This window comes from Myxine glutinosa, chromosome 6 (genome assembly GCF_964187855.1).
Source record: "Myxine glutinosa chromosome 6, kmMyxGlut1.1, whole genome shotgun sequence".
Classification (NCBI taxonomy): domain Eukaryota; kingdom Metazoa; phylum Chordata; class Myxini; order Myxiniformes; family Myxinidae; genus Myxine; species Myxine glutinosa.
The window spans coordinates 68,552,076-68,570,885 of NC_136266.1; the positions used below are offsets into that span (position 1 = coordinate 68,552,076).

General features: G+C 41.6%; 1 protein-coding gene across 4 annotated transcripts in view; it reads left to right on the forward strand.

The window, feature by feature from the left end:
* Window positions 1-18,810, forward strand: part of LOC137429915 (electroneutral sodium bicarbonate exchanger 1) — a 192,901-nt gene that overhangs the window by 103,113 nt on the left and 70,978 nt on the right. For all 4 annotated transcript variants that reach the window (XM_078779969.1, XM_068120285.2, XM_068120286.2 and 1 more), the window contains exons 2-5: window positions 4,507-4,588; window positions 5,355-5,507; window positions 14,527-14,665; window positions 17,441-17,601. In XM_078779969.1, the coding sequence (XP_078636095.1) occupies window positions 4,507-4,588; window positions 5,355-5,507; window positions 14,527-14,665; window positions 17,441-17,601 (535 nt within the window). The remainder of the gene's footprint in view (window positions 1-4,506; window positions 4,589-5,354; window positions 5,508-14,526; window positions 14,666-17,440; window positions 17,602-18,810) is intronic.

Genomic DNA, 18,810 nt, shown 5'->3' on the forward strand with positions numbered 1-18,810 from the left:
TCCAAGATCCTCTCTAACGATGTTCTAATCATTTGCACCTGAGCTGGTGCACCTGATTCTAATTTTAGGTATTTGAAGTAGTGATAAATGTCGGGGTGTACTTTCTTTTTCCACATGCGAAATTTGCATTTATGTTTATTTAAATTATACAATGGACTACAAAATGTAAATGTTTCATGATATTTGTTACATTATATCACCTTTATCTGTCAATATTGTTGAAATGAAGATCAAATAGCTGTATGTTGAAATATGTTGAAAAAGTCAAAACTTTACATGGGGTGTACTTACTTTTTCACGTGACTGTATACTTAAAGGTGTGTGAAGTAAAAGGTTTGAATGTTGTGTTGCCAATGGCTGAAGTATGCATTATACCGAGTGCCCTTTAGTTCAAAATGATTTGTGTGCCAAAATATTTTATTTTGTATTTGCGAAAGATAATCAAAGATTGATTATTTAAAATTTTGATTTTGCATATCTAAAACTTATTGCTCAAACCAAAAACTGTTTTGTTTTTCTGTAATTTCCATTCACACACTCATAAAGGGACCACTTTCTTTATTTTGCATTGCAAACCACATGTCGTGTCATATTTTTTAAGTGAAAGCCCATTTGCCCAAAAGCTTTTTGCCCAAAATTTGCCCAAAAACTGCCATATTTATGGATATTGCAGCTTTAATATTGGTGCTGTTGGCATCTCATGGTACTTATTCTTGCAATTTAAAATAAATTTAGCAGTTTCAAGTTTTCTGCTTTTTATTTTTTCGATAAAACATCTTTTTAATAATCGAAGTTGGCAAAAAATTTTTTAGGGGGGGGGGGGGGGTGGGAGGGGATGCAAGTAGCTGGCCTTGCCTAGGGCACAAAATAGTCTGGCGCCGGGCGCCCTGCCTGTAACAACAAACGTTGACTGAATCTGAATAGATGTAAAATTTATCAGCGTGTACCAATGCCCCAATCCTTGGTAATGTCGATGGATCAAGAAGCACAATGGCGAAGTCGATTACGCTCATAAGGAATATTAAACAAAAGTCCAAAGTAGCCATCTATATGACGTCGATGCATTTTCGGTTCGATGTGCTGTTCTTGATCGTTATGACATGTTATTGTATCATGAAAAAATGTTATTGTATCATGCCTGTGATGGATGCTGTGAAAAGAAACAGGTGGAGATGGTTTGGTCATGTGTTGAGGAAGGATGAAAGTGACTGGTTGAGAAGAGTGATGGAAATGAATGTAGAAAGAAGTAGAGGATGGCAAAGACCCAGAAAGACTTGGCTGAAGATGATCGAAGAAGAAATGCGGGCAAGGGGGTTAACAAGGAGAGATGCAGAAAATAGGGCAAAATGGAGAAGATTGTCATGGGGACCGCAAGGCTAACGCCCGCTCTAGCAGGGAAAATGGCCTTAAAATGCATGTTGTAGTTGTTTTATTGTATCATGAAATGATAGATCTATACCGATAAGATATGGGACTTCGCCAGCCTTCCAGGGAAAAAGAAACGGTACTCCTGATAATATATGAGAAGATCGAGTAGTTTAAGCAGCATTTCGAAAACACAGGCCAAAAAATTTGGTGACTGAAGCTGAGAAAATGATTGAGAGTTTTGTGTGTTCATTGTATGCATGAACAAAGTGAAGAGGGTTAACCGAGCACATTGTAAAATGCTTAATGTTTGGTTTAGGCTGAATGACAAACACTTGTGTTTGGAAAAGATCAAAGCGATGGAGTGATTACTGCTACTGTATATACCATGGCGATCAAGTCTGAAGCAACTACACACCTTGTGCGCGAGCAACATTATAATGTGATGGAAGTTAAAGGTGGAATGTGATGAAAACCCTCGTCCTGTTGATGACAATGACTGAGGCAAATATTGCTCAGTGTGTGGGTTCTATGCAGCACATGTCTGTGGGTAGCATCATTTACTTGGGCAGCATCTGTGCCACTGATGCAGTGCCCATTGTAGGTTACAACAGGAATTTGCAGTTTGTTTAGAGTTTTTTTGTTGTGTTTTTGGATCCAAGATCGAGCCTCGTGTAAGCGCTAACATTAATCACACAAAAAGTCAAACCGACACAGAAAACACAAAATAAGGGGAGCAGTAGACAAGATGGGGAGAGAGGGGGAAGGACACAAACACAACATTTGAGAGCAGGGACATCGGGAGAAATGTGGGAGGGAGAGGGCTTGGGGGGGGAGGTGTGAGAGGTATAAAACATATGGAGTTCCGGTGATAGCTCGCCTACTCTTTGTGAAGGACACCATGGGATCTTTAACGTCCACAAACGAAGGTCGACAGATGGGACGCCAGTTTAACATCCATCCGAGGGATGACGCACACATGGATGAATCACCCTGCATGTGAAACTGGGATGATAGTCCATAGCTCGGTCGGGATTCAAACCCAAGCCGGACAGCTTAGAGGCAAGTGTGCTCCGCTTCTCGGCTATCCTACCAGCCCACAAGTATTGCTGTGCCGGATCTTGATGAGTATAGTATTCAATTCGCAGTTGATGTGAACTCAGAACACATGCCTTTGCAAGTTGTGTTTGGCACAAAACTCCTGCAGTCAATGTTGACTCCATAATTCAATAAATATGCCCCTGGGAAATCAATATTGTTGAGCTTTTCATTTATCCTGCTTTGGTTTGAAAATAAAATGTAAAATAGCATTTCACAGCTAGCAGGTAAAATTGGAGTTTCAAAAAGAGACAAATGTGACAAAACACAGCGTTGTATGTGAAATTTCCCCTTTATTCTTAATTGGGCCAGGGTTGCCCTTGTGCAATAAGATTTGCAATTCTGAACTGTGCACACTTTTTACTTTAACAGTTATCGAACTTTGACTCGGATAGATGGGTAGATGTACTCGTCTCATGCTCTGAAGGCTTTTGAAGGTCGGTTTACCAAGTGATCTCTGCACCCACCAGATCGAGGACTATTGTTTCGGTCTACAAGTGAAGCTTTTCGGCGGGTGTTGATCGGATACATCGTGAAAAAGCGATTTGGAAAGGTCTTTTCAAACCCGGTTTGATTTTAGTCGGAGTCGTGACAGCTTCTGCTCCAGAGGTCGACAACGAGCGGTGGACAGGATGGAATTGTCTTTGTCTCACCACCGGTGTTCTGCACATCGGCGTAATCTGAGATGTAATGAAGAAGCGCTGCTTTTGGAAGTTGATCGTGTGTTTATGTAATGCCGTCAGGATTTGACTCTTAAATTTCACGGGAACAGCTTTTTAATGTTTCTTTGTGTATTGAAGGCATGTACAAGAGGGAAAGGGAGTGGGGCATCTTGCAAGGTCAATAATCGTGTTTGCGAATTGTTCGGTTGTTTCTAATTAATATGGTTTGGCCTGTTTGTGTTTCCCATCTGAGCACTCAGTTCAGGATTCTGGGATTCCCGGTTTAAATCCCACATTTATATTTTGATTTATCCTATGGCTATTCATGTCCTCGTCGTCAGGCAGCTTAGGACCGGATTTGAGATGGATATGGACGTTCCAGACAAAAGCACCAATTTTTTCCCACATGTTACCATAGCTTTCCATTTTTGAAAGGAACCACTTCTTCCCAATACATTATGACGGCCATCTTTGATTTTTAAGATGGCCGCTATGTAAAAACCTATATCTTCCAATATCTCAGCTTCTAAGCCACTTAGGATCACAATCTTGGTGTCTAAACATACATTTTCTGGGTCAAGGAATACAACTATACCTTCTAGAAAAGCAGCAGACGATTTTTATTAACACAAGAAAGAAACTGAACATAAAACGGAATACTGTTAACGTACCATAGTCACTGAAAATACTGCAAAAAAAATGTATTCGGAGGAAGTGGTTCCTACCATAAATGGAAAGCTAAAGCTATGGGTAGCATGTGGGGAAAATTTAGTGCTTTTGTCCAGAACGTCCACATCAATTTGCCAAGCTGCCTGACTATTGTAATTCGTGGGAAGGTAAGTCTCCTGCATGTAATAGATGGCGCGCTTAATGTGTAAGGCACCATTGTGTAGACAGATGTGTGTGAGGCTCCATTTTCAGGTTGTGGGAAAGCACAACCTCCCGACATCCTCTCACCATTTTGCCGCAACTGTTTGACCATCTTTGTGCTGTATTCTGAACCACATGGAGGAAGATTATGAATATATATGGTGATGTAATTTTTGGTGTCAGAGATTTTTCTCCCCTGCATGTCACTGGCACAGCCAAAACCATTTTGATCCTTGTTCTCGTTTTGGTAATGCCGCGATCCACGCCACTTTCACGTCTCCAATTTATACTGTTCCCCGCCAGGTTTTGTGACCAGGCTTTAAATAACAGCCACTTATTGCCTCCTATGGAGTTCTCAGAGTGACCTGGAAGACAATCTCTCCAAAGCCGAGAGCACGGAGTATTATTAGCTTGCATTTCCTTATTGTCAAAAGTTGTCAGTGTTTTATGGTCGTTTTTGGGTCCATTTTGTCGGAAAGTCCTGATGAGGTCTTGCCTCTTGCCTCTTTAGAGCCACGACGAAGAGGCTATCGTAGATCGAGGAAAAACGAGCGTGAACCTCACGACTAATTATGCGGAGGAAGAACTGTACGGTAAACTGACCATTCAATTATTCATTCATTCGTTTGCCTCTTTCCTTCCCACCACCAGCTCTCTGCTGTTGCATAAGTGCTGCAAACTCGAAGTTATCAATGACTATCCACGTCCTGGTTGTAAGTTGCATTAGACCACAAGCACATGTGACATGTCGAGCTGGCACGAATGTTCTTTGTGTTTATGGAGACGTGGTGTTCCAAAGCGTGTTTCTGATTAACGCTCCGGATACTTTAATCCTGCATGCAAAGCACTTTCTTCGTTCAAACATCTCTTCAACATGGCTTGTAATGTTGACTCATTAAATGATTACGATACAAGTAGCCATTGACATCGTTGCCTAAAATAAAGTTTTACTTTCCTTTTCACATCTTCACCAAGATATTGTTCAGAATCTTTTGTTCACACTGCAGCAGAGTAAATTGTTTGAGTGTATTTCTTCAAAGTTTTTGCTGATTTAGTTTCTGGATTGCTTTTTTGTTTTCCGGAGTTTTTATTTTTTCGTTCACTCAGAGCGAAAGAGATTGGAGAGGTCATTCTACTGGGGAGGGAGGGGTTGGTGGGTTCATTTGACGCAGCTGTGAACAGAATTATTATGGTCAAGAGTAGTTGTACAATGTTGTTTATCATTTTACTTATTAATCTTAACAATATAGGGTTTCTTTTTTTTTTTTTGGACAATTTTATTTGTACGTTTGTTTGTATGTTTTGTACGTTTGTCTCGTTTAATATGTTTATTATGCATTAATTTTTTTTTTTTTTCAGCACATCGTACTGTCTACGTGGGACTGCACGTACCCACAGACAGGTATACCCACAGGAGAGGGCACAGACATCGTGCACATCGACACCACCATCACAAACGCCGAGAGCGTGACCAAACAGCCAGTCCTGAGACAGATGATTCAGCATTTCACGGTATAGCAATTTGTTTTCCTCCACACCCTCCCCTGCCCCACATTCTTGAATCATCTTTCCATTTTATTTCACTCTTTAGTTTCCTTCTTATTTTTAAATCATCGTTCCTCAAATCATCCTTTCCATATTTGTTATAAGATTTTTCACCCCTTTATCCTAATATTGAAAAGAGGCCTTGCAACGTACCATGACATGATAATTATTTAATTTGTGGTAGCTTACCATATCTCCATGGATCACTACTTGTTGAAAGTTGGTGTAAACATTGGAACAGTGATGCTCTGGCATTCACAGGAACCGATTCAAATGAGTTTGTGTTGTGACCGGTGCCAGAAATGCTTTTCTAAGCTCAAAAGAACATCCTTTCATTCCACATTACTCCGATACCCTTCCGTACCAAACGGTGCTCGTCCCTTACACCGTCCTGGATACACTCGGATTGGCATATTTTCTATGGAGTCTCCATGCGCTTCAAAAAGGAGACCACAGTGCCCAAAAAAGGCCAATCCCTGCTCTGCAGGCAAAAATGGCCTCTAAAGGTGGTTCTATGGAGTCTCCATGCCTTTTGGCTCAACGGCATACTGTTTGAAATTTAACCGAATGTTGACTTGATTAATTCCATTACTATCATTATTTCCAAACCTCTTATTTTATCTACCACCCTACTGATATGATATTTGGAGGAAGAAAACAATTTTTCTTGGAAATGGTTAATACCAACACCACCAAAGGTGGGCAGAGGTTATGTATGCACCCCTGTCTTTTTGTTTGTCTTTTTGTTTATGTTTGGCTGTGAACAGGATATCTCAAAACGTTGTGGACGGATTCAGACGAAATCTGGTGGACAGGGTGGGTGTGTGATGAGGACTAAAGGATTAGATTTTGGTGAAGCTCCGGATCCCAAATTTTTTTAAGTGATCCTTCACCATTGAGTGATAGAGCTAAAAACGATATATAACATGATATCTCAAAAAGTTATGGACTAATTCGGGTGAACCTTGGTGGACAGTTTGGATGTATGGCAAGGACGAATTAATTTGATTTTGTTGAAGATCCGAATCCAGATCTGGATACGAGAATTTTTTTAATTTTGAAAGTGATTCTTCACCACTGAGAGGGCCAAAAACTATATGTAGTATGACAACTCAAAGTTGTGGACAGATTTAGATGAAACTTGGTGAATGAGTTGGTTAGGACGTGAGGTAACAAGAACAAGCCAATTAGATTTTGGAGGTCCCGATCCAGATCCGGCCGATCGGTGGGATACAATACATAAACTTCAGCCTGGTGGAGGTATGCGTTTCACTGAGCCTTCCACGCAGTAGTCAGTGCAGGATTTGGGAATTGACCAGAGAACCAGCACGCAATGGCCTATTTTTGAAAAGTCACAAAAAAATCCCAGCAACCACCACCCACATTGGAGGAAGTGAAATTCCCACTTTCAAAGACTTGGTCTCTGCACTTTTAAAGAATCGCATAATGTTGGCATGTTTAACGATGCTAGCCGCAAACGTTTAACGATGCTAGCTGGAGGAGGGTCGAGGGGGGAGGGGTGGGGGGAGGATATTGCAAGTCACAAACCCCTTGGGGAGTGGGGATATTGTATTGTAATATCATTAATATTTTGCTGTTATCATAAGTGTTATTACTATTGTTATGAGAAGCGGCTTTGGAAAAAACTCCACAAAAATGCCCTGGAAGAACTCCGCGGGAGCGGCAGAAAGGGTCGTGCTGGTAACCCTTGTGGGGTATATAGACTTCAGTAGATCTTCAATCAGGTGCGTTTGTCGACGACGTGATAAGAATAGATTGATGTCCGGATTCCTCCAAATTTATTTCAGTTTAGTGTTAAACAGCATTAGCGACTCTTTAAAAAGGTAATCATACGTGTTTGTGGTTAATAATATGTTTACTCCTGTTCGAGGTGCTCCCACGAAAATGCCATGATAAGCTATTTATACATGTTAACATGGCATTTGTTCAAGGAGAAAAAATCGCTTTGGGGAAGTGGATATTGCTAATATTAATATTGCTTTGTAATCACATGATTATGCTATTATTATGAGGCTTCTTATTAGAAGGGTTCTTGGAAAAATGCCACGATAAAGATATCTCAACATGGATATATACACCTCAACACGCAACCCCATTGGCGGGGGAAAACCCCTTGGGAAGGGGGGGGGGGGGGGTAAATGAATTAGCTACAACCTTCATTGTGTGACCTTTAGTCATCCTGTCAAGTTTGGTTTAGCTTGGATAAGTCAAGAATGTATCACGGTCAAATATCGACAGACAGACAGACACCAAATTGCATTTTTTAGTATGACGATTCCCACCTCAAGGGTATCTGGTTTGAGCTCAAGGCCACAGCAGCTACATGCTCTGATTTGCCTGTCATTGTCGATGTTGGTCGCTGGCCAAATCTGTTCCTTCCAAATGGAATGGCAGCTTTTGTTTGATAGCGGTTGTGCTACCGTGTACGCACAGTCCATTTGCTACTTCCTGCTTTACCACACACCTGGGGCTCATTAAATATTTCATGATGAAAAGACTGAAATAAGTAATGGATAAATGGTGGGATTTTGATGGAGGCAGACGAGAAATGCCTCTTATTGGCCTATTTAGTGCAAGCTGTACAAATATTTTCATTGCAATTTGGTTTTTAGATGATTTTTGACCTTTTAATACAGGGACCGTTAAATGGTTCTTCACACAGAAAAATCTTCTATTCCAGCATAACCTCACGGATCAATTCCTATATTTCAAGTTGTCAGCGAATCATATATTGGCCACGAGTATGTAACATGTATACCCAAGCTCTGTATTTGACCTATAGCTGACGGTTCCGAGAAAGACCTGGGCTCACTGTTGAACGTGAAATAATATCCAAAAACGAAACAGTTCTCAGAAATCACTAGACTGGTTTGGCAAACTTTGTTTTTCTGTTTTAATATGATTGAAGCGTAATTTGACAAATGACAAAAGGCAAATTTGTGACTGTCTGGGCACAGTTTGCATGCGACAAGTAAGGGAAGGAACTAACTACAAAAGAGGAGGGCAGGGGAGGAAACCCAATAACCTGCAAGTAAGAGGGTTGAGTGAGGTCAGGTCAATGAGGGATGAAGTGAGATTGCAGAGGCCCTGAAGGTATTAATGGGGTAGCTGAGTCTATGGGTCTATCGCTTTCCCATATCGGTAAGAACATAAAGGAGGTGGGCTTCTACCCCCTCCTTTATGTTCTTACACCCTCTATTCTTTCCATGCTCCCACTCCAGTGTGTTATGGGCAAAGGCCTTTTCGACTGGGAGTATTTCTGATTTTTCAAGGAATGACTTGGAAAGCCTGAAGATACCCAGTCTGAGCCTGGCTTTGGAGGCCAGCTTTGCGACGTGGTCGACCCGGGATAATTTGTGGTTGATGGTGAGACAGAGTATATTGTGCCTTGTGGTGTAACGATGGAATATCATTACTTCAAGGGATTGAACCTCGTCCAGCGATTGACCATGGAAGTAGCTGCGTTCGCTTGACGATCGTCCCCTGAGTGAGACAGTGATTTGCCAGAATTGAAAGACATGCTCCATTTATCATATCAGAATCTAATACATTCAAGGTCAGCAAAAAGTGACGTAGCTGCATTGTGCTCATCAGTGGGATATGGGGTACTGTACGACACAACATGGAGACATCTGGAAAAAGGAAGAGATGTTTTTCCAAATCATCGGAGAGGTCGTTTATGTATATGAGGAACAAGACTGACCGCAAGACACTCCAACATTAACAGTTCATCTTACCATACAATGATCCCACGAGTATCAAGAGGAAAATGTTGAGACTACTTTACTTTGTACACTGCTCATAACGCATTCTCCACATTGTTCCATCAATTGTCCACAAGGCAGAATATACTTGGCAAGCACATTTCAGGCATGACTAAGCTACAGGCATTATTTGTACTCCCTTGACCATTTTCTAAAGCCTGGTGTTGGCCAAACTGTTGAGGTGGCTGGCTTAAGATCTGAGTTTGAGCTCCTGTCATGCTGTTGAATTAATACCAGGTGGGTTTACTCAGCCTGCCATCCTTCCGAGATCAGCAAAATGAGTACCAGCTTACTGGTAATTGGGGGCATTGCATCAGCATATTTATATAGCAAATGTGTTTTGAAGGAAGCAATTATTATTTTTTATTTAGAAAAAGCATTTTAAAAGGAAAAGAAGAATGGTTGCGGATGCCAATGCCAGTTATCCCGTCAGCAACTATACTCACATTGGAAATTAAAGACTCCACAATATCTTTCCCAAAGCTTTTACATCTTTTAGACGAGTGTCATGACAATAGAGACTCAATACATGAAGTTAAAATTGATCGTGGATTGCAAATATTGGTGAATGGGGACAAAGAGGCCTTATTCTTGCAGTCTTTCTCCCATGCAACGTTCGCCGTTATGGCAGGCTTCAGGATGGTGTTTGTTTTGTGAAATTGGAAGCCGACATAATTACACCAATGCTACTGTTGATGCATTATGTGTTGACCGTTTTGGTAACATTTACGACGTACGATGTTGAGACCAAGTTAGCGAGTTGGCATGATGGGACCTTCCCACAATCCACCAATCATTACCCAGCTAGTGCACCGACTTTGGCGCAATGATGGCAAAGGTTGGAATGGTTGCTTCGTTGGTAAAACGACATCTATTTACCAACGTCGGTCCAATGCCATCCATGTGGCATAAGAGCTGGGACAGTGGCCAACATTGGACCAATGGAGAGCATTACGTTGGGCCAGCGGTGGTGCTGTCGCAAGACTAACTTTAACCCAACTTTAGCGTGTTAGCTCCGTTTTGCTGTGCGATTGCACCGAGTGGCAGCCATGTCGGATTAAAATATGCCCAGGAAGTACCCGCCCTTATCATGTTTGTTTCTTGCAAACAATACATGCATTTAATCGCCATCCTTGCGGGTGACCTTGTTTTGATGTATGCTTATTCTGTAAGTTCTTTTATTTCTAAGCTTTGTTTGACCATCTAGTTTCGTTTCACAGATCAAGTTCACAGGGAATAAGGTCCATGGTTACATGTACTTTAGGCTCTGCACGCAAGCGTTCTGGAAAGCTACACGTCATTGGATATTGAATCCTTGAAGCATGAACTCTCGGCTCTCAGCAGTATTTGCATGCTTGTTCGCTTTGTGCTGTCAGGGTAAATTATGGACTATATTCTTAGATTGTTAACAAAAAAAATGCTCAATTGCTTCCCAGGTGCGGCTTAGTATTTCAGTTTTGTTTGCACGGTGTTGGATCCCAGCAAGGTTCCTAATTTGGCGAACTGGTGGACTTTTCAATTTTTCAATTGCCCTTATCGTATTGCAACAGGAAGCATCGGACACAGACGTCGCAATAAAAGCAATAATTTTTGACATTACCTGGTCTGAACGTGCAAGAGGTTATTGGTATTACAATTATTCTCGTTTGTGAGCTGTTTGCGTGCCAAGTTTGATGGTCTGAATCCTCGAACGTTTTTCTTATCCAATTATGTTAATTAATCGAAGGTGCTCGTGACATTGACATGCTGGTCACCCACCGTACCACGGTTTTGTGACCTCTGTTTGTTGCTGGTGTGAGCCTGCACTGTGACCTTGAACATGATGGCAGCGTTGTCGGAGCAGGATGCACAGTTAGTGGACAATGTTTCTTCGAACACTGACAAAATACTTCTGTGATTCAAGGGTGGGTGATTGGAGGCAATTTTATTCCGTTATTGTTGCACTTTATTTTTACCTTTTTTTTCTTTCTTCTTCTTCTTCTTCTTCTTCTTCTTCTTCTCCTTCTTCTTCTCCTCCGTCTTCTTCTTCTTCTTCTTGATCTCCAGTAATTACATCCACCACCGTAATCACCCCTGTTTGTCTTCTTTTTTTTTCTTCTTTTTTTTGGTATACAAGATCGAGGCTCTTGAAAGAGCTAATAAAGTCAAACAAAAAAGTCAAACACATTAATCAAACACGCTCACATTAATCACACAAAAAGTCAAACCGACACATAAAACACAAAATAAGGGGTGGCGGTAGACAAGATGGGGAGAGAGGGGGAAGGGCACAAACACAACATTTGAGAACAGGGACATCAAGAGAACTGTGGGAGGGAGAGGGCTTGGGGGGAGGTTGGAGAGGTATAAAACATGTGGATACTGCAAGGACTTCCAGGAAAGAAGTTGAAATTTTAAAAAAGTGAATCTAGGGTGAATTAGCGGGGGTAGAAAAGATCAAGGTTTTGGATGGGGGAAGATAAGAGATGGTGGTGAACAGCTGTTTTAAAGACCTGGAGGGAGGAGTGGGATTGAAGGGAGTGGGGGAGTTTGTTCCAGAGGCGGGAGAAAAGAGGAATGAAGGAGGGAAGGTGAGCAGAGGGTTTTGATTTTGGCAGTTTAACCATAAGAGGGTTGCTGGCAGATCTTGTGCGACCTGTAGGAATATTTGGGGGACAAAGCAGAGAGAGAGAGAGAGAGAGAGAGAGAGAGAGAGAGAGAGAGAGAGAGAGAGAGAGAGAGAGAGAGAGAGAGAGAGAGAGAGAAAGAGAAAGAGAAAGAGAAAGAGAAAGAGAAAGAGAAAGAGAAAGAGAAAGAGAAAGAGAAAGAACGAACGAACGAGAACACTGCAATTAGGGCCAAAAACAATACATAGCATGATATTTCAAAAAGTTGTGGACGGATTGTGACAACTTGGTGCATGAGTTGGGTCGGTGATATGAACAAGCCGATTAGATTTTGATTGAGGTTCGCATGCGGATCCAGCCTCATCAGTGGGATACAAGAAGTAAAAGACGAAAAATGTCCTCCAAGTGCCGTTATATTTCTTCGACTGTTCTAGGTCTCACAGTTGTTTCTTTTTTTTGTTTTGTAATTCAATTTCTGAGCAGTCAAAACCTAATCATTCAAGTTTGCAATGTGATTATGATGATGAACTCATTTTGCCAAGTGAGTGAATCTTTTTAAAATTTATTTGAGGCACAGAAAAAAAGAACATATTGCCTCGGGATGCAAAATGGTTTGTTGAGTGTTTGTGCAATTCCATTATTCGGAGTGTCTTAAGGCAGTTTGCAGCTGTTAAGACCAAAACGCGTATGCAGCTGATACCATCGCAGCCTGATTTATAGCTGCCAGCAAGTTGCGGAGTGAAGCGGCAGATGGTAATGCGCAGCTTGATGGCGAGATGTTTTGGCAAGCACTGCAGGCAACTGTATGTAATGTATTCCGTTAAGTCTCAACACCTCCCTTCCTTCTCCATTTTGATTCGGGTATGGATTAAACCCTGACCGAAGTGCTCACGTGACCTTGCTCGTTGTGTTAATGTGAACAGATGTTTTCCAATTATCGGCCTGCCTTGGGTTGGAGAAACCCATTTGATCATTAGCACAAAGCTTTGCATTTTATTCTTCTTTCTTGTCCGAAACAGAAATTTTAATGTAATTTAACATTATAGGATGTAGTTTATTTGTACAACATTGATGCCATCCTTTGGTACTTTGAGTTGATATATTAACTGTTTTGCCTCTGATGGAGGTGGGGTGCGGGAGGGGGAGTTGATTTTGTTTTATGTCTGTCTTCCCCCTTTGTAAAAAGTTTCAGATACAAAAGCATTTATTTTGCGATTGTTTCGGCCTGGGGGATGCACTCTTGGCTGGGGGGAAAGGTGAAAAGTGCATAAAAATGCACTAACATCTATGCCAAGTTTTGCTGGCACAAAAACATTCTTTCTTGGCGGCGGCGACAAAATGCCTTTTAGCCTCTTCCTCACATCATTTTGGGACATGTCCATGATGCGAAGCAATATCGTCCTTTGTAGTCAAAGCTCCTGCTAAATGTAAAAGGAGCGAGCGGATTGATTATTATTATTTTATTTTTTCCCTATATATATATATATATATATATATATATATATATATATATATATATATATATATATATATATATATATATATATTATTTTTATTAATATAAACTTATTTACAGTTACACTGTCATATTATGGTAAGATCATCCGGTCAAACTCTGGGAGGGGTCGGTGGTTCGAACCCCGGTCGAGTCACACCAAGTACTTAAAAAATGGTACGTGCTGCTTCCTTGCTTGACACAACATTTATAAAGGATACAGCATGCAAACAACTATAGATTGGCAACCATTGCTCAGGCTTGATAGGCCTAATATATTTCTCCTGCATTGAACTTCTTCATATAGGAACTCTTTATTTATTTATTTTTAACAAGGGAAAAATTGAGCAAATGTGCCAACAGAAAACTTCTACAACAAGGACGAATATTGAGCTCTTTCTACGAAAGGAGAAATAGGCCTAGCAAATTACAAGGTGATACGGATAAAATTTAAATGACTTCAAATGATGAGAAAAAAACCGAGCATGGTGGAACAAAAGACCATCTGCATCTCGTGAAATTGTCAGCGTAGTCAGGAAGCGCAGCACTTTAATGGGGGGTGAGTTTCGATGCACATGTTGTGTGGATTGGGCTGTGTGCCAAATCAACCCGTCAGCCTCCTTATCGTGCAGCCAATAGTCACTCACGAGTGTCTTTTTGCATGACAGCTCTCCCACCTCCTCCCACACGAAGCCCCCCACATCCCCCACCCCCATCTCCATCACAAGCAAATCTGCCAGCAGGCATGCACTAAAGTAGGACATGACATGGTGGTTCCGTATCCTTGCCAACTAACCATCGCACAAAATGACTACATTGCTAAAAGGATCAAACCATGCCTGTGGATGGAGGATGCACGGTGTGAACAAAGTACCTTGCTGCTGTTCAAATCATGTCACTGTTGAAATATTGTCGGACTATGATCATTGTGCTCGAGGCGAAATTTTTTGTTCTATTTGCTTTTATGATCGTTTTTTTTTTCACAAATTCGTATGGATATTGACAATTATTATATATGTTTAATAATCACTAAATTGCATATCTGTGACACTGCATGTTGTTGTTTTTTTTCTAATGGCCTGAAGCTGTATGTATCATAGACACACCATCGCAGCGTGTGAAGTTCCTCCTGGGAACGGAGGATGATGACGAAGAACATGTTCCCCATGACCTATTCACGGAAATGGATGAACTATGCATTCGTGAGGGTCAGGACAGTGATTGGAAGGAGACAGCACGGTATGTGAAACGGCACAGATCATGGTGTCGCATTTTATAGCGGCATTAAGGAAATGGTGTCAGGAGTGGGATATATTCGCCAATTGGAAGCAATGACACCCAGTTTTTCCATTTTTACCTCTACCACCAAAGGTGGATGGAGGTTATGTTTTCACCATCTGGGCCCTGTGCTTTTTCTGGTCTTTATCAATGATCTCTCTGACTCTCTTGAAAATCCTCTCTATCTCTTTGCTGACGACTCTACTCTCTGTCGCTCCATTCTTCATCCCTCAGATCGGCAGTCTGCAGCCTCCTCACTCTCTGCAGACCTTGACAAAATCACAGACTGGGCAAACAAGTGGAACATGTCTTTCAATCCTGACAAATCTCACACTCTTACGATGTCTCTCCGAAAAGACCGACTGGACAACCCTCCCATCCACTTTCTGAATAATCCTCTCCAAGAAGTTCTGTCACTCAAGCTTTTGGGTTTCACTATCTGCCATGATCTTTCCTGGAAAAACCACATTTCAAATCTGGCCTCCAAAGCCAGTCGCCGACTGGGCATCCTCCGTCGTGCGAAGTCCTTCCTTGGCACACCTGAGCTCCTCATCACATACACACATACAAGGCTTTCATCCACAGCTCAATGGAATACTGCTCTCCCCTAGCTCGCCTTCGCGCTGTTGAAACCAAAGCAATCAGAATCATTGGAATCTCCCGCGATGAAGCTAACTCCAAGGGCCTCTCACTCACTCACCGCAGGCAGGTTGGTGGTCTTTCCGTCTTCTACCGACTCCTCTCTGGCCTTGCCCCCCCAGCTCTCTCTGGGCTCTGTCCCGCAAATATTCCTACAGGTCGCACAAGATCTGCCTGCAGCCCTCTTTTGGTTAAACTGCCAAAATCAAGACTCTCTGCTCACCTTCACTCCTTCATTCCTCTTTTCTCCCGCCTCTGGAACAAACTCCCGCACTCTCTTCAATCCCACTCCTCCCTCCAAGTCTTTAAAACAGCTGTTCACCACCATCTCTTATCTTCCCCCATCCAAAACCTTGATCTTTTCTACCCCCGCTAATTTCACCCCAATTCCACTTTTTGAAATACCAACTTCTGTCCTGGAAGTCCTTGGTGTCCTTGTGCTTTATACTTCTCCCTCCACCCCCTCCCCCTTCCCATGCCTCCTCCCCCCGGGCCCTCTCCCTTCCACACATCTCCCTGCTCTCGGATGTTGTGTTTGTGTGCTTCCCCTTTTCTCCCCATCTTGTCTTCCGCTCCCTCCTTTTGTGTATTTTGTTTGTCTGGTCGATTTGTTTGTGAAGTGAATGTTAGCTCTTTCACGAGCCTCGATTCAGTATACAAAAAAAAAAAAAAGAAGAAAAAAGAATAATAAGCCCTGTCTGTCTGTCCGTTTGTCTGTCTGTCTGTCTCCGTTTGTGAACAAGATATCTCAAAAAGTTGTGGACGGATTCGGACTAAATTTGGCAGGGATGTTGTGTATGTGAAACCGACGAAATTATTAGATTTTGGTGAAGATCAGGATTTGGATCCAGCTACTATAATTTTATAAGTGATTCTTCACCATTGAGTGATATGGCCAACCAGGTGGAGGTATGCTCTCTACTGAGTGCCGTTCTAGTTACTTCCGTTCCGTTCTAGTTACTTTTAGTCGTGATGATTTTGCTACAAAGTCGGTAAATGATATGCTTTCCTGTCCTATCCTACGATATTTTTATAAAGTAAGGTAATGTCTGTACGTCTGTTTCTTGTAGAATGGAAAATATCTTGGTCAATCTCCACCAAATTTTGCATTCGAGCTTGGGATACCTAGCGTCCAGTCATGGGCATTGAAAGTCCCATCTCTACCCCCCTCCTACCCTCTCCGCCTCCGAGCATAGGGAGACGACCTATGATTATTGTCTGTAGATGTGCAATAGTGCATGTGGCTTAACCATTGACCCCTCCCCCATCCCCCCATCCCCCCAGGAGGGAGGGGTATTGCAGGTCGGAAACGATGTCAAATCTGAAAATAAATTCTCTCACTCTCGGACGGAGCAGGTATAATTAGTAAAGGGAAAGTTTGGAATTCTGTTACACGTGAGGATGCTGAAGAAACTTGTGAAGTTCAAGGAGTGAAAACTATATTAAGATAACACTAAGACTTTTTTATATTTAAAAAGTATGATTCAAGATGAGGGCTGGAGATTTTGTCCCTCATTTGCTTCTGGTCATGGTGTTGATTAAATGGGTCGAGTGTTGGTAATGTTTTATTGTCACTGTGATGGGTTTTATTATAAGTCCTGCTAAGTGAAAACACATTTGTGCTAATAGAGCCATCCGCACCCTGTGGCTTGATGCTCGCTTGTCCCCGTTCGGCTTCTCACCTTGTTTATGCAGTTGGACAGAAGTGACACAACACAGGCCAGGCTGTAGGGTATTTTGAAAGTATTTTCCCAATCTGTTAACATTCGATGCTGCACTTTCAAAATAGAGCGTAGCTTTACTGTAGACCTTGCGTTATTAAAGATTTGCAGTTGTATTTACACTGTTAGCAAATTTCTAATTGATGCCTTGCTTCTCTAAACCTTTTACCAGACACCACAGTAACAGACACAAGTGTTAATTGGATAATTTTGCTTCAAAATACGTTGCTTGTTCCTTAGGTGCTGATGAAGCGAACGTGCGTGTGATGTGTGATGGGTTTCCAGCATCTGCTGTCATGTGTTCCTAGTAGCCAAAAACTGACATCCAATTGCGTACCCATTTTTTACCCTCCCTATGGCTTTCTTTGGAACGCAGCTGGTTGAAGTTTGAGGAGGACGTGGAGGATGGAGGGGAGCGGTGGAGCAAACCGTATGTTGCAACGCTGTCACTCCACAGCCTTTTTGAGCTTCGCAGCTGCATCATGAATGGCACTGTCATGCTCGACATGAAGGCAAACTCGCTGGAGGAGATTGCAGGTGAGGGTGCATGTGCGTACGTACGTGTCCTTATGCGTTAATTCCCATAACATTGACCAGATGCATCGGTTACTTCTTGAGAGCCAAACATATCTTTCCTCTGGAATATGGAGTTTGATTCTCCAAAACTCCAATGGTGGAGTGGTGCTTGCACTAATTGGGCTTTCACTCTTATTGTGCACATGTGTCGAGGATAAGTGGTAGAGGTCAAGGATAAGCTCTGATCTGCTTTAGTCCCTTGCATTGTGAACTTGGAAAAACAATCATTCCTTTAGGTTATTCAATCAACTCCTTGCTTTTCCCATTCCATATTTTAATTTTTGTTTGTAACATCGATTCAACGTTGTTTTTATTACCTCTGCCACTCTGCCACCAAAGGTGCCTGGAGATTGTTTTCAACCCTGTTTGTTTGTTTGTTTGTCTTTCTGTCTGTAGGACAGACAGACAGACAAACAGACAAACAGAAAAAAGTTACAGATATCTCAAAAAGTTACAGATGGATTTGGCCAAAGTTTGGTGGACAGGGTAGTTGCATGACAAGGAAGAATCGATTCGATTTTGGTGAAGATCTGAATATGGATTCAGATATGAGAATTATTTCATTTTAAATTGTATATAAATTAAATTAAATAAAAATAAATGAAAAAGAAAAATTAAGTGATTCTTCACCATTGGGTGATATGGCCAACCAGGCGGAGGTATGCTCTCTGCTGAGTGCCGTTCTAGTTTATTTATTTTTAAAGTCCATTTACCATTGGTGGCAGTTATTATGATAATGATAATAGCAAGAAAGCATCTCAAAATGCAAAACCTATCCATGTCCACTTTGTACTCAAACTAAACTTGACGAAAACAGCGGAAAAAAAAAAAAGGAAAATATGTTCACATCTTCGTTAATTAGTACATTTCCTATATTTTGCTGCCAAATTCATGGATGGAAAAACCTTCTGTTTATCCTTTTTCCTTTTTTCAATAGTTCTTTCCTTTTGCTGAATGTTGCATTTAATTCCCACAGCTATTCATTATTTTTTATTTCATTTTCACCCCCTCCCCACCTCCTCCCTGTTAACAAATTCTCCAAATATCTGTCCTGTTCTACCTGGTTCAGGTGTTCTTTTTTTTTTTTTCAACAGCTTAGGTTTGCACACTTCATCCACAACTCTGTCACATTCCAAAAACTCCTTTGCTCAATACTCTTACCACCGCTAA